Consider the following 14,269-nt stretch of genomic DNA (forward strand, 5'->3'; position numbering starts at 1 on the left):
CGTCTGTCCTGAGGGGACACAGCCCCTGGTTGTGGGACCTCCCCTCGGTGAAAGCCAAGCAGGTGAACCCCCCCATTTGTGGTGGGCAGAGAGCTGGCCAGGTGCCCCCCGTACTTCCCTGCCCCCCAAGGGGCTGTGGACAGGCCGTGGGGTGGCCGGTCCTCACCTCCTCTCCCGGTGGCCAGACTGGCCTTGGTGTGAGAGACAGACGCAGCGCAAGGCCCCCATAGGGTGCACGAGGCAAAGCCCCCGTCAGGGGCGCTGGGCCCCCGGCCTGCATGTGCGCCTCCAGGGTTCCTGCACGGCTTAGCCCCAGGGCTGAGAGGGACGGCCTGGGCACAGCCCCTCCTGCCCTCGGGCTGACTCGTCAGGCCGGCACAGGCCATGCTGGGCAGGCACAGTCCTCCCAGAAGTGGCCCAGAAGGAAACGCCTGTCTCTTGGAGCCCCTGGACTTTGGCGGGGGGGGTACCAGCCTGACGCACGGGTGAAACACATGTCCCAGGACCCCTGCGATGGTGGCACTCGGTGGCACGGCTGGATACCACCTAGAGACAGAGGCCGTGAGCAGCACGGCTGCAGCCCGCAGTCCTGGTTAGAGCCCCACGTGTGTGTCGGACGGCCGTGGGCTGACCCTCTGCTCCCGGAGGACGGTTGGGAAATGACCCTTGGCTCTCGTTACGGTCATAAGGATGAAAAGAGAGCGGACAGAACATCTGGAAACTATGAAATGATGCTTTCATTGTCTCCTAACCACTCCATGTGCCCCTCCGGACGTGGTCACTGATGAGGACGAGGCTCGCCAGGACCTCCCCAGGGCCACAGAGGCGGCGGCCGTGGCCCCGCGCGGTCACCTGCCCCCGGCCCCCTCGCAGCCCAGGCTCCAATCAGGAGGCAGTGATAAGAGAAAGACAACCAGCTGCCTGGAGCCAGGGTGACTGAACCTTGCCCCAGAGACCTGTCACAGCGGGACGGACGCGCTGTCCTTGGCCACACCATGGCGGGCCCACTGTGCCTCGTCCTGCTCGGCGCCTCCCTGGCCGGCCTCCTGCTGCCGGGGGGCAGTGGTAAGCGCCCCCTCGCCCTGCACACTACAGAGATGGCCCCAGGGAGGAGGAGGGACGGTGGGGGTCAGGGTGATGCCCCCAAATCCCCACCGTGGGGAGAGTGGTGCGCACCCTGTGGTGTGACGTGGCTGAGGCCACCAGGGGAGCCCAGGGCCAGGCGTGCCTCCCTCCTGTGGGTGGGGAGTCAGACGGCAGACCGGCGGTCACACACAGAAGCTCGTGGACAGAGAAAGAGGGAGAGACCAAGAGAGACAGAGAGACGTGTCCCCTCCACAGCCAGAGCGAGCTGGGGGGGAAGTGAGCTGAGAGGGCCAGGGGGTCCCAGGCTGAGTGGAGGTTCCATGGAGGAAAGAGTATGAGAGAGAAGCCGGTGCCTCCACCCACAGGCTGGCTTGGCCGGGGAAGCTGGTGCCTGGTTCAAGGCTGGACAGAGAGGGGATTCTGAACCTTCCAGGACCCTGGGCTGTCCCGAAAGAAGAGGCCCAGAAAGGGGGGAAGCAGAGCAAAGCAGAGGAGAGAGCAGGGGAGAAGCAGCCCGGGGGCGAGGGGGGCCATTCGTGCCATTCGTGCCCTGGATGGAGGGGAGGGCCGGAGCCTGAAGGGTGTGCCGGGGACAAGGAGGCGGTGAGAAGTGAGAAGGGGAGAGAAGATGGAGTGGGGGCGGATGCACTTGCTCGGTAGTGGGGCAGTCCTATGTTGGGGCGGGGGAGCCCACAAGCTAGTTTGAGCTTGGTGTCACCTTGGAAGGGAAAGCCATCTGAGGTGGGAGTGAAGCTAACGTGTATTAAGCACCTAGTGTGTACGAACTTCGACACGAACGTGACTCTGAGACGCGGGTGGGGCCCCCGTTTGCCAGCGTAAGTAGTCGGCGAGCGAGGCGTGTCTGCAGCTCTGCTGCCTGGCTCCCGGTCCGGGGTCTAGCCTGCAGGTGGGGAGTTGGCTTTCGGAGCAAGCACACGCCGCCTGCCCTGCGGAGAGGGGAGGACCGAGCTCAGGACGCAGGTCGACCAGGAAGAGCGTCTGCAGGGCCGCCTCCGTGAGGGCGGGAAGGAAGGCAGAGAGGGGAGCGCAGGGTGAGAAAGGGTGCCCCGGGGCCTCGGGGCCTCCATGGAGCAGGGAGAGCGTGAGAGACACAGCCTCACACGCAGCCCAAGCGAGGAAGGGTCCCAAGGCCTTTGGATCCAAGACATTTCAGTGGGCAGGTCATGACTCATTTGAGAGTCACAGACCAATTCAGTGGGTTTTCAAGTGAAATGGAACAGAAATCAAGTAGAAAATGTTGCAATAAGTACTGTTTCTTGAAAGTGCGGTTTTGTGTGTGTCCTGGGACTCGATAAAGTGTGCTCACAACGGCACCACTGCTTCCCTGAACGGGAGCTGAGCCCTGGATGGTGGGCCCAGCACAGGCGCAGGGCCAGGAGGCCGCAGCCCCAGGCCCCCAGAGCAGGGAGAGGTGAGGGAGGGCTTGGGTGGCCACGTGACGCTCTGTGGGACGCGCGGAGGGGCTGAGGGGCAGCGGGATGGGGCGTGTTGACTTCTGCACAGAAGGGAGTCTGGGGCCTGGTCACTCGTGGCGTCACGAGGGAGGCGGGTGCAAGCAAGGGGGGCCTTTTGCAGTTCGGGGTGAGCAGATCCTGTGGGGTGAGAGCAGGCCAGCCGCTGAGGCCCTCTGGGCAACATGTCCCTGCCTGTCCCCTAGTGTTCCTCAGCCCAGAGCGCGCCAGCAGCGTCCTGGGGCGCGTCCGCAGGGCAAACTCATTTTTGGAAGAGATGAAGAAAGGCAACCTGGAAAGAGAGTGTATGGAGGAGACGTGCTCGTTTGAGGAGGCCCGTGAAGTCTTTGAGGACACCGCCAAGACGGTAAGGGCTGGTGTACGGGTGCCATGCGGCAGGGCTCCCCTGGGTAGAGGCAGGCCCGGGCACCTGCCGGGGACAGAGAGCAGCCCCAGGCCCCCCGTGTGTGCGGGGTGGGGAGAGGGGAGTCCTTCTCCGCCGCCTGTCCTGCGGGGGCCGTGGGGGGCTGAGGGCAGGGTGTGGTGGTCCCAGGTAGGAGGGTCGTGAGGCCGTCTGGAGGTTTTGTTAAACAACTCTAAAACGTAAGGTGTTCATTTAAAAAATGATTCGCGGTCTCAGGGGCGCCTCCCCGGGCTGGCCACACACAGGGACACGGAGCCTGGCGGTCTTTGCCCCACGCACAGCCGCCACCGAATTTGACGTGAGCACGTGCAGAGCTGCACGTGCAGAGTTAACGCATCGCCAACAGACATTCCATCAGACAGAGACGGCTGATTCCACACTCGGAAATCAGAGTAGCAGAAATAATTCTGAGGCAGAAGGGGAAGCAGACTACGTGACTGAGAGACTCCCTACAAAGCTACGTAACCACAGACGCTGGCATGCGCTTCGGGAAAGGGACAGACACAGAGACCAATGGGACAGACTGGAAAGTCCATAAACTGACCCACAAAAATATGGCCAATTGACATTTGACAAAGGTTCACCAACAACTCAATGAAGAAGAATTGTCTTTTTCCAGTGACGGCGTGGGGACAACTGCCATCTCCTACACAAAAGGTCAACTTTGATCTCAACCTCACAGCTGTACAAAGAGTAACTCAAAATGATCATAAATCTAAGGGTAAAACATAAAACTTCAGGGAGAAAATTGTCATGGACATGGAGTTAGACAAAATTTCTTAGACATAACACAAAACCATAACCCATTAAAAATGGGAAAATTAAACTTACTCAAGATTTAAGACTTGTGGGGTGCCTCAGTGGCTCCGGCGTTAAGCGTCTGCCTTCAGCACAGGTCATGATCTCAGGGTCCTGGGAGTCTCCTTGTCCCTCTCCCTCTGCCTCCTGCCTTTCCCCGCCTCCCCATGCTCTCTCTCTCTCAAATAAGTAAAATGTTAAAAAAAAAAATTAAGACTTGCTCTGTGAAAAGTCTTAAAAAATAAAGATAGAAGCTATTAACTAAGAAAACGCTTGCCAACCACACACCCAAAAAAGGATCTGTATTCAGAATCTATAAGGAACTCGCACAACTGAGCAGAAGGATGTCAATGACCGACCGACTGACCGCACGGAACAGAAGACGTGAACAGACACGTCATAAGGGCGGACGCACGTGGGCAAGTGCGCGCAGCAGAGAGGCGAGCTCCTGGGCCTTTACAGGAGTGTGGACCCCACCTGCAGGCTGGAGACCACTGACAGAACCCTCGCTGGGCAGGTGCGGCGGCCTGGACGCTGCTGGACCACATCTCACAACGCTGTTGCCCTCTGACCCCACAACCCCACTCCTGAGCGCGTACCCTAGGGAAGTGAAAACCTGCTCACATGGAAACCTGGGTGTGAACAGCAACTCTAGTCACAATCGCCCCAAACTAGCAGTGATGCCGGCATCCTTGGTTGGGTGGCCGCGTTCAACTCAGTGATGCGACAAGCCGCTCGCTGGTGCGCACGGCGGCTGGGATGAGTTTCAGAGGCGTCGTGCCTAACGAAGGAGCTCATCTCCCCGGGTTGTGTGAGGCTCTCAGAAGTCGCAGCCAAGACGAGGAGCAGATTTGTGGCTCCGGGCATGTGGCTACCACGGGCCGTGAATGTTGGGGGGCTGGAGCTGCTCTGTGCCTTGACCGTGGTGGTGGTGGCATGAATCCAGGCATGTGTTGGATTTCACAGAATTGTACACCAAAATAGTCGTTTTTACTGTGTGATTGTTTTCTCAATGAAATTTTTAAGAGACGGTGTCTGAGTTTCCTGAGGGTTCTGTAGCAAAACCCCACAGACTGGACTGGGTACCTTAGAACCACCAGAATTCACTCTCACAGTCCTGGAGGCCGTAAGCCCAAATCAAGGTGTGAGCAGGTATCAACACAAAATGAACAAACCTTTTAGAATTTCTTTAAAACTAAAAAGGAATAGAGTCTTATTCAAGCCCAGGTGAGGACCGCTGCCCAGGATACACAACCTTCCCGAAGAAGAGAGGGCTCCGGGGAAGGAAGGTTTAATACGGGATTATATATGCTTCTTGTTACCTCAAGAATTACAAATCATCATGAAGAACATTCCAGAAAATTCCAAATTTATCTTACGCTGTTAGTATGTGCAAGGTTGCAGGCTTCAGAGGTATGGGACCTTAGGAAGACGTTTACTCTGAATTGTGTATATATTTTCTTAAGTAGGCTCCAAGCGTGGAGCTCAACGTGGGGCTTGAACTCAGGACCCTGAGAACACGCTCTGAGCTGAGATCAAGAGTCAGAGGCTTGACCGACTGAGCCGCCCAGGAGCCCGGGGAAACTTTTGTCTTTAGTTTGAAATGTTTCTTTTCCGTCACCCACTAATGAAGCAGACGTGCGATGTGTGCTGGGGGCAGCAACAGCCGCGTGCCCTGAGCTTCTGTTGAGTCATTCTGACCTTGATCCCTGTGAAAGCGTAGCCTCCCTGGGCGCCCAGCTGCAGGGCCCACAAACGGTGAAAGTGGAAATGTTCATTTATGGAGGTCTGCGGGAGAGCGAGTGCCACGGCCCTCTCTGAGCGTCAGGCGCTGCCAGCGGTGCTGGGCCCTCCTTGCCTGGTGGGCACATCCCTGAGACCTCTGCTCTGTCTCCATGTGCAGCTCTCGTGCCCTTTCCATCTCTCCTGAGAGCACTCGGGGTCAGCCCTGAGCCTGTGTGGTCTCCTCTCCAACCTTAAGCACGTCTGTCCACACCCTATTTCCATTAAGACCACACTCTGAAGTTGCACCTGAAGTTGGGGGTGGGAACACTGTTCAAACTACGGAGCACAGCAGAGATGATTTTTAAGACTACGAACATTTTTAGTGTAATATAGGTTTTTGGTGCCCTATTTTAACCTAATTACCAATTACCATTTTTTTCAATTTAACATGATTATTCACCAAGCGTCTGATCCCTTATTGAATCTTTGACTCAGATATCTTAACTCAAAACCATTCATTGATCCACTTGGGTGTAGCAGACAGAGCAAACCATTTCCGGTATAATCCATTCCTCTGTGATTAACTTGAAAATAGAGTTTCAACGTTGAACAGAGCTGGTGCATCTAGGATGACCAGAGTCCCACCAGTACCGACGCGGCAGATCTGAAAATCTTCCTCTTAGACCGAGTATTGCTAGAGTGCAGGGTGCCAGGAGAGGCTCCCCTTGGGGAAGCACCCTGTCCAGGCTGAGCGTGGTGGCTGTGTGAAATGTCTGTTTTCCCTAATGTATTTTCAAATCTTCTTTCCCCTTTTAGACTGAATTCTGGAATAAATACAAAGGTGAGATGTTTTCTATTTTAATATTGAGTAGGGTTCATTCAGACATTGAAATAGGGAGAGATCGCTTTTGAGTTTTGAAAATTCTTCCTGAATTTCCTTTCCGTTCCTGCTTACTTTTTACCCACCTAAGACTTTTCTTCTCTGAGTGTTTTCTTATTAGTTACTGTGAAATCATTTTTTGTAACTTTATGCTAATTCTTGCTTTGTTACTTACTTAAATGTAGATTTAATTAGTTCACTCTCACTTGAGAAGTACCCAACTCTATGCTAATTTTCTTAATGCAAGGTATTAGGTAGAAACAAAGAATAGATTCTGAAAGATTAGTTCTTCTAAGAAGACTGAATGTTTACAGCTTGTGAAACGGTATAAATCATGACTCATGTTTCATTCTGGTAACACCTTTCAAATTTCTTAAAATGGCAATTGGACCTGTCTCTAAATCAGGTTGTCCAAATACACCAAGAAATGTGAAGTCCCATGTTAGTCCTGGACAGTGATCTTTGTATTCTGATTTTACCTCCAGACCATGTGGGAAGAGGCCCCCGAACACGGGTCTTGTCAGTGCCGAGCCTAGAAACAAGTGTCGGGCAATCCCCCACCCTCTGACCTCCCAGCTGGTCCCACACGGTCACCAGCCCAGAGCTCCTCACTCTTGAAAACACACTGTCCAACATCTCAGCAGAAATAGAAAAGCTTATCAATGGCCCAGTTAGATAAGAGCATCACGTACATAGAGCCACAAAAGGTGGGGGTAAAATGAAGTCCAGATGGGAGAAATGTTTACAGGGAGACAGGAAGAATTTCGGGTTTATTCAGGTTATCTGAATAGAGCGTGCCAAGATCAACACAACGAAGCCATTTCCACGGTCATGGGAGCTGCCTGCAAGCTTGGGCTCCCGAACTCTGTCTCTGCAGATGGCGACCAGTGCGAGAGCAGTCCTTGCCAGAACGAGGGACAGTGCAGAGACGGCCTTGGGGAGTACACGTGCACCTGCCTGGAAGGATACGAAGGCAAAAACTGCGAGTTGTGTGAGTTCTCTTCCCGGTGTCCCTTCAGCGCGGGCTTACCTGGCGGTCCAGGAGCAAGGGAAGGAGCCAGACCCCCTAGGGAAACCGTCCTGGTTCCCTTTGGATTTCGAGTCAAGTTGGAGCCCAGCGCGTCCTACATTCTGCTGGGTTTTAGGGTACGGCGGGAAACATGCAGCCTCGCCTCTTCCTCTGAGAGGCTGGTGGCACATTCATGGCGTGCAGGGCCCATAACTCAGAGACAAGATCGGGCCGTTCCTCTCCCAGCGTGGCCTCCCCCTCACCACCTACCGATTCCTGTGGTCCCAGAAGCAGCTCTGAATCTCCACCTTCCACTCACCTCCATGAGTGCGAATGTCAACTCCAAAAGTCTGGGATGGTCCACTTACAAAAATGTGATACATTTAATGAATTCTACATGGAAAAGTCACTGAGAGTTTTCCTGATATGGTGATTAACTTAATAAAAATCAGATGCGTATTAGGCCAGTCCCCCCCAAGGAGAAGACTCACATTTCTCTCGGGTTACGTCCTGTATAGTCCGCAGAACGTGCTCTTAGCTTGGATTCCTCTGGGCTGGTCCCCGCTGGGACCGTCCGTTCCGCATCCTGCCGCCCGGAGCCCGGAGCCCAGAGCTGCCTGTGCTGCTCACTGCGTGGTTCCGCCCCCGAGCCCCCGTGTGTGTTTTCTAAAGTCACGCTAATGTTGATCTTCTCACTGCAATTATTTCGTCAACAAAGCCCAAATGGCAGAATGTGACGTAAATTGCCGTGGCGGTGTCAGTGATGTGAGCTGGGGGCTGGGTGTGGAGTGCGTGCCGGCAACAGCGGCAACGCTGGCTTAGAGCGCCGTACCCCAGGGGATGCGCTCGGCCCAACCTCGAAGCCCCCGGAAGTTCCACGGCCTCTTGGTGTCACGAGCGTCCCGGGACGTGCCAGGTGGCCTGAGTCCAGCGCACACCCACGCCTGTCCCTCTCACTGCTGCGCTGGAGCCCGGACCCGTCTCCGAGACGCGCCCCGGCCCCTTTATGCTGCAGGGGATCCTCCAGCCTCGGTGGACCGGCCCGTGGCCACGCTGCCGGCTGTGCCTGAGCACCTAGCCCCAGAGCCCGTCCTCATGCAGTCGGCCTGTGCACACCCAGCTCGCCGCTGTGGGGAGGGGCGTGTGCCCTTCTTAGGGCTGAACCTGAGACCTGCTGGCCTTCAGGGCCCTCCCGGGGCGTGCTGGGGTTTCTGCAGGACCTTCTGGAAGTCTGGCGCCCAGGGCCCTGCAGATGCCATGCCGTCCCCACAGGGTCTGGGGAGCAGTGGGGCGGGAGAAGCGTGTACACAGGGGAGTGGTCCCCCGGCCCCCTAGCTTGCTCTCGGTGCCTGTGCTGTTTGTGTGGGCACGGTGAAGGTGCGTCAGCCGTGTGGTTCTGGCTGGCGGCTCCAGCTGGCAGGTCCACTGTGGGGCTGGTGGGCAGGTGGATGGGCCCCTGGTGCTGCCGTCCTTCCTCCCAGCCAAGGGCAGCCTCAGCTTCCCTGGGCTGTCCTGAGGGCCCCCATGCGTCTCGTGCAGCCACGCGGAAACTCTGCAGCGTGGATAACGGGGACTGTGAGCAGTTCTGCAGGGAGGAGCAGAGCTCCGTGGTGTGCTCCTGTGCCAGCGGGTACGTCCTCGGGGACAACGGCAAGTCCTGCATCTCCACAGGTAGGAGGCACGTGGGCCAGAGTGCACAGGCCCACCCGCGTCCCGGGTGGGCCACAGGGTTGGATAACAGACCCACTGTTTCTGGGAACCATCTGAGGAATGGGGCCAGCAGGATTGCCTAACTCCCCGGTGCCTGTGGGGATGGGGCAGTGCCTGGCTCGCAGCCAACTCTGAACAGCCACGACATGCTTGTGACCTGGGCACGTCCCGTTGCCCTGGAAGGCCGGGAGTCGGAGCAGGTGCAGGGCAGCCTGCCTATCGGGGCCGTGGACTCTGGGGGGCGGGTACAGGAGCTGGAAGGGGAACCAAGGACCCCCAAGAATGAGTAGGTCGTGCAAGCCCCAAGCGATGGGCTTAAGTTTCCTTCTCTGTGATGAGAGCCGGGCCCTGACTCTGACCGGTAGGCTCAGAGCCGGCATGGCCTGGTGAGGGGACATAAGCAGGGAGCCCTCACCCTGCAGGGCCCACCTGGGCCAGAGCTCCGGAGGGGCCACTCCTCTCGCTTCACTTCCATCGCTTCTCACGGCGGCCCCGTGTGCTCCTCAGAGCCTGGTCCCCTGCCCGACCCACAGCTCTGGTCAGACTGCAGAGTCTCAGGTGCTCCAGAAGCAGGGCGTGTGCCCCCTGCCTTGTGACAATGGCCTCCATCGTGTAACCCCGGCTCTCAGTGGTCCCCTCTGTTGCCCCCATCCTCCTCCCCCAGGTCAGGTCGGGAGACTGTGCGTGTGGGACAGGGAGGGTCTCACTCTGCTGAAGCCGGCCCGTGTCCTTTCAGAGCCTTTCCCCTGCGGGAAAACCACGATGGGGCGCAGGAAGAGGTCAGCGGAGAGCACCCACAGCGGCGAGGGTCCCTCGGAAGCCGAAGCCGACATGCTGGAGCAGTACGACCCTGGAGACCTGCCCCCCACCGAGAGCCCTCTGCTCCTGCTGCCCTTCAACGAGACAGAGCCCAGCCCTGAGGAGGATGCCAGCAGCCTGGTCCGGATCGTGGGCGGGCAGGACTGCAAAGACGGCGAGTGCCCCTGGCAGGTGACCGTGGAGTGGGCCTGGGGGCGTGGGCAGTGGACACATCCCGCTGGCTCCGGGGCGGACGGTGCCTGAGATGAGAAGTGGGCCCTGTCGCTCCCCGCCCTCCGTCCAACCCCATCTGTGTGCCCGTGAACGGCAGACAGAAAGAGAAGGTAGTCCGCGACCTCTCCCAGCTCAGGCCGCAGGCTCAGGTCGGCAGGGGGAGCGCTGCCCAGTGTGGCCGAGCCCTCGGCTTGCTCTCCGACCACCGGCAGAAAGAGTCACTCCCCTTGCTTCTCTAATTTGGTAAAAAGGTTTTTGACCAAACACGCAAATCCCGACAAGGCAGGTAGTAATTTGGAGAAGAGCGCATCCGTGTGTTTGCCAAGGTAAAAAATCCCTCTTTGCTTGTTGATTTGGACTAAGGTTGCCCGATTTAGCAAAGAACGACACAGGACTTCTGCTTGGAGCTTCAGGTAAACAACGGGCAATTTCTAACACGAGTGCGTCCTGAAGACTACGCGGGACATTTGTGCCAAAAACTGTTTGCTGTTGATCTGACTCAAGTTTAGCTGGTGTCCTCTGTCTTATCTGGCCAGATAACTTGGGCTTTAGGGTTTAGGACCCAAAGCCAAAATCTTCTCCTACAAGAAAAACTCCAACAACCTTTAGAAATGAGCTCAGCCTGCCCCAACTTGGGGCTCCGCAACAGGCGTGCATTTGCCTAAACGACCAGGTCAGGGAGGAGCACTTCAGCGTGCGGTCACCTTGCCCGCAGCACACTTCACGAGGACGGTCGTGGGTCCGACGTGGCCCTGGGCCTCGAGTGCAGGATGTGAGATCTGCAGATCTGTCCTGGGACGTGTGCACGTCCAGAACCAGGAAGAGCCGTGAGCCCACCTGAGCCACCCCAACTGGAGCTGGTGTGTGACATGAGCCACCGAGGTGGCCCCAGCGGGAGCACATGCAGCCCCCAAGGGATGCGCGGGAGGAATTCTCCTCCCCACCCCGGGCAGCATGGCGGTGGCTTCAGAAGGTGGTCTGCAGGTGATGACGATGGGGGAGACACGCCTGGGCAGCGGGGTCCTGTCCAGGCGACTCCTGGCTCCTGCTCCCCAGCCCAGCCAGGTGGCCTCCCTCCGTGTTAGGGCGAGGAGTTGGGGTCCAGCTTTGAGAAGACTGACTCTCCCTCGCCGGTTACCCAGGCTGGCTTAGGAGTTAATCAATCAGGCAGAGAAAGGTGGCAGCATTGCCGTTTCCCGCTGGTCGCGGTGGTCTTCAAGGGCTCTTTCAGAATTGAGGCTGTTCCTTGACCAGCATACACCCCCGGCCAGGAAACCCCGCTCACTGGACATGGAAGTCTCCAGGAAAAGCAGAGAGCGCTCTGTCTCCAGATTTGCAAGCCCTGCTCTTTGGGGGAAAGGGTGGTGCCTGCCGCCCATGCTCCCTCCCTCCCTCCCAAATCCCGCCAGGGAGAAAGTCACCCCCAGGGGGAGCCACATGGATTCCAAGGACACTGCCCTTGAATGGGGGCATCTGAGGCCCCAAGGGGAAGACCTGCCCCGGGCGCTGGAAGCTTCTCCCCAAGGACGGGCGCCTGCCTGGTCTTGCTCTAACTCACAGCAAAGGTTTTCACAGTGAAAATTGTCCTTCTACGGCTGACACTGCAGAGAGCTGGAGGGTGTGCGAGGGCTCCCTGTCCTGGGAGCCTGCAGCCCGGGAGCAGAAAGCCAGTGAAGCCCCGCAGCAACCTCCCCGGGCGCCAGCACCGGCCACTCCGTGGGGCCTCAGCGAACATCTGTGGGGTCCGCGAGGGCGCTGCTGTGCGCGCAGGAGCTGCCCGAGCCCACGGTGTCCGGGCAGTGGCTGGGGGGCACCTGGGAAGCAGCCAGGGCCCGACCGCAAGCCCCACAGGGAGAGAGGCCTTGAGACTGAACGCCCGTGGGACACGGGGGAGTCCGCGGGTTCCAGGCTGGAGACGCGCCCGTTCCCGGCGGGGAGGGTGGCGGCGGGAGGCCCTGACCCAGCGGGGAGGTGGGAGGGAGGCTCTCCCGCTCCTCTCCACGAAGTCAGACCCAACCTGGCAGACGCGGGTGTGCCCCTTGTAGGCTCTGCTGGTCAACGAGGAAAACGAGGGGTTTTGCGGAGGCACCATCTTGAGTGAGTTCCACATCCTCACGGCGGCTCATTGTGTCCAGCAAGCCAAGAAATTCACGGTGAGGGTAGGTAAGTGGCGCCACCACCCCCCGCCGCCCTGCAGGGAACTCTGTCACTTGCTTATCTTCCGGAGCTAGCTGGAAACACTAGCTGACACAACGGAACCGGAGGGCGCAGGTGGGGGATGTCACGGAGCAGGGGGTCCTCCCTGACGCGCTGCAGTCCCGGTCCAGGGCCACGAGCCTCCCCTGTGTCCCTTCCTCCAGGAAGGCTTCCAGAGCTCCTCCTCAACAGTCGGAGCACAGAGCGTGGCCTGTCACATCTTTTAACGTCTGTCCTTCTCTCCCAGCGCAAGCCACAAATGCAACCACACATGTGATCACTAGTTCTCTATGATACGTTTTTATTTTTATTTTTTAATTTTTTAAAAAAGATTTTATTTATTTATTCGACAGAGAGAGAGACAGCCAGCGAGAGAGGGAACACAAGCAGGGGGAGTGGGAGAGGGAGAAGCAGGCTCATAGCGGAGGAGCCTGATGTGGGGCTCGATCCCACAACGCCGGGACCACTCCCTGAGCCGAAGGCAAACGCGCTTAACCGCTGTGCCACCCAGGCGCCCCTATAATACGTTTTTAAAGTTAACAGGTGAAATTAATTTTAGTAATAGATCTTCATCCAATATCCTAAGTATTATTATCCCAATGTGTAATCAACTTTAAAAGTATTAATGAGACATTTTGAGTTTGTGTTTTCATTGCCTGAGAATTGACGCTCCACGCATCCCAGTTCCGACTGGCCGCATTTCGAGCTGGCGGCCGCCCTCTGAGGACGGCAGGTCCAGAGCTGGTACCCGTGCTGCGTGACAGTCTCAGGAAATGTCTGCCTGAGGCGCTGGCCATAGCTATAAAGAGTGACTGGTGGTCACCCCTAGAGAGCGACATTGGAGGTCATTTTTATTTGCTTTATGCTTTCCTTCGTTTTTCAGATTTTCTAGTGACCGTATTCCACTTTTTTACATAAACACAACGAATAGCTGCTCTGAACAGCCACGCGCGCGCGTGCCCGGCCCACTCTGGGCTGAGCCCCACCGTGTCCTCGCCACTCTGCAGGTGAACGGGACATGGACAAGGAGGAGGGCAATGAGGTCGCCCACGAGGTGGAGCTGGCCGTCAGGCACAACAGGTTTGTCAGGGAGACCTACGACTTTGACATCGCCGTCGTCAAGCTGAAGACGCCCATCACCTTCCGCATGAACGTGGCCCCCGCCTGCCTGCCCCAGAAGGACTGGGCCGAGTCCACGCTCATGACGCAGAAGACGGGCATCGTCAGTGGCTTCGGGAAGACCCACGAGAAGGGCCGGCCGTCCAGAACCCTCAAGATGATGGAGGTGCCGTACGTGGACAGGAACACCTGCAAGCTGTCCAGCAGTTTCAGCATCACCCAGAACATGTTCTGCGCCGGCTACGACTCCAAGCCCGAGGACGCCTGCCAGGGGGACAGCGGGGGCCCCCACGTCACCCGGTTCAAGGACACCTACTTCGTTACCGGCATCGTCAGCTGGGGAGAAGGCTGTGCGCGGAAAGGGAAGTATGGGGTGTACACCAAGGTCACCAACTTTCTCAAGTGGATCGACAAATCCATGAGAGGCCGGTCCACGGCCCCGGCGTCGGCAGGGGACCTTGCGCCTCACCCCCATTAAAGTCATTCCCCCTCAAGACCCACTGGTCGCCGCTTGTGTCTTATTTGTGTTCACATGGCCGCCGCCTGGAGCAGGTCTCCCGTCTGCGGTCGTGAGATCTGTGTTGATTCCTTGGGCTGGTTTTCTCTCACTCTGCTGACGAGAATTTTCCTTTGGAACACTAGGTCCCGCCTCTCCCTCGCCAGGTCGGTGGGGGGGCTTCTCTGGGAAATGCTATCCTTTGCAGGATAGGAGTCTGGACCCCGGGATGACCAAAACCATCATGGGCCGTTCCTGTACACAGTGGGCTTTTCCGGTTTTGATTGCCGTCAGCTGCCGTGTGGCTCAGGATACTTGGAAT

At 57.6% G+C, this 14,269-nt stretch overlaps 1 protein-coding gene across 2 annotated transcripts; it reads left to right on the forward strand.

Annotated features, from left to right (window-relative positions):
* Positions 1-911: 911 nt before the first annotated feature.
* Positions 912-13,947, forward strand: F10 (coagulation factor X). Of its 2 annotated transcripts, none has more exons than XM_002930500.4 (8): positions 912-1,065; positions 2,765-2,925; positions 6,322-6,346; positions 7,263-7,376; positions 8,934-9,065; positions 9,841-10,094; positions 12,182-12,299; positions 13,340-13,947. In XM_002930500.4, exons 1-8 carry the CDS (start codon positions 996-998, stop codon positions 13,927-13,929), a joined length of 1,464 nt encoding a protein of 487 aa, XP_002930546.1. In that variant the 5' UTR covers positions 912-995; the 3' UTR covers positions 13,930-13,947. The 2 variants fall into 2 exon arrangements, with proteins under 2 accessions (XP_002930546.1, XP_019648864.1); XM_019793305.2 differs by having other exon boundaries at positions 12,182-12,295; positions 13,340-13,603.
* The last annotated feature ends 322 nt before the right edge of the window (positions 13,948-14,269 follow it).

Source organism: Ailuropoda melanoleuca, chromosome 7, assembly GCF_002007445.2.
Source record: "Ailuropoda melanoleuca isolate Jingjing chromosome 7, ASM200744v2, whole genome shotgun sequence".
Taxonomy (NCBI): Eukaryota; Metazoa; Chordata; class Mammalia; order Carnivora; family Ursidae; genus Ailuropoda; species Ailuropoda melanoleuca.

Bases quoted from the DNA above. Each gene is read 5' to 3' on its own strand.
- F10 (XM_002930500.4), top strand. From the start codon at position 996: ATGGCGGGCCCACTGTGCCTCGTCCTGCTCGGCGCCTCCCTGGCCGGC. The intron at 6,347-7,262 runs GTGAGATGTTTT...CTGTCTCTGCAG, and splicing joins ATTCTGGAATAAATACAAAG to ATGGCGACCAGTGCGAGAGC. The intron at 7,377-8,933 runs GTGAGTTCTCTT...CGTCTCGTGCAG, and splicing joins AGGCAAAAACTGCGAGTTGT to CCACGCGGAAACTCTGCAGC.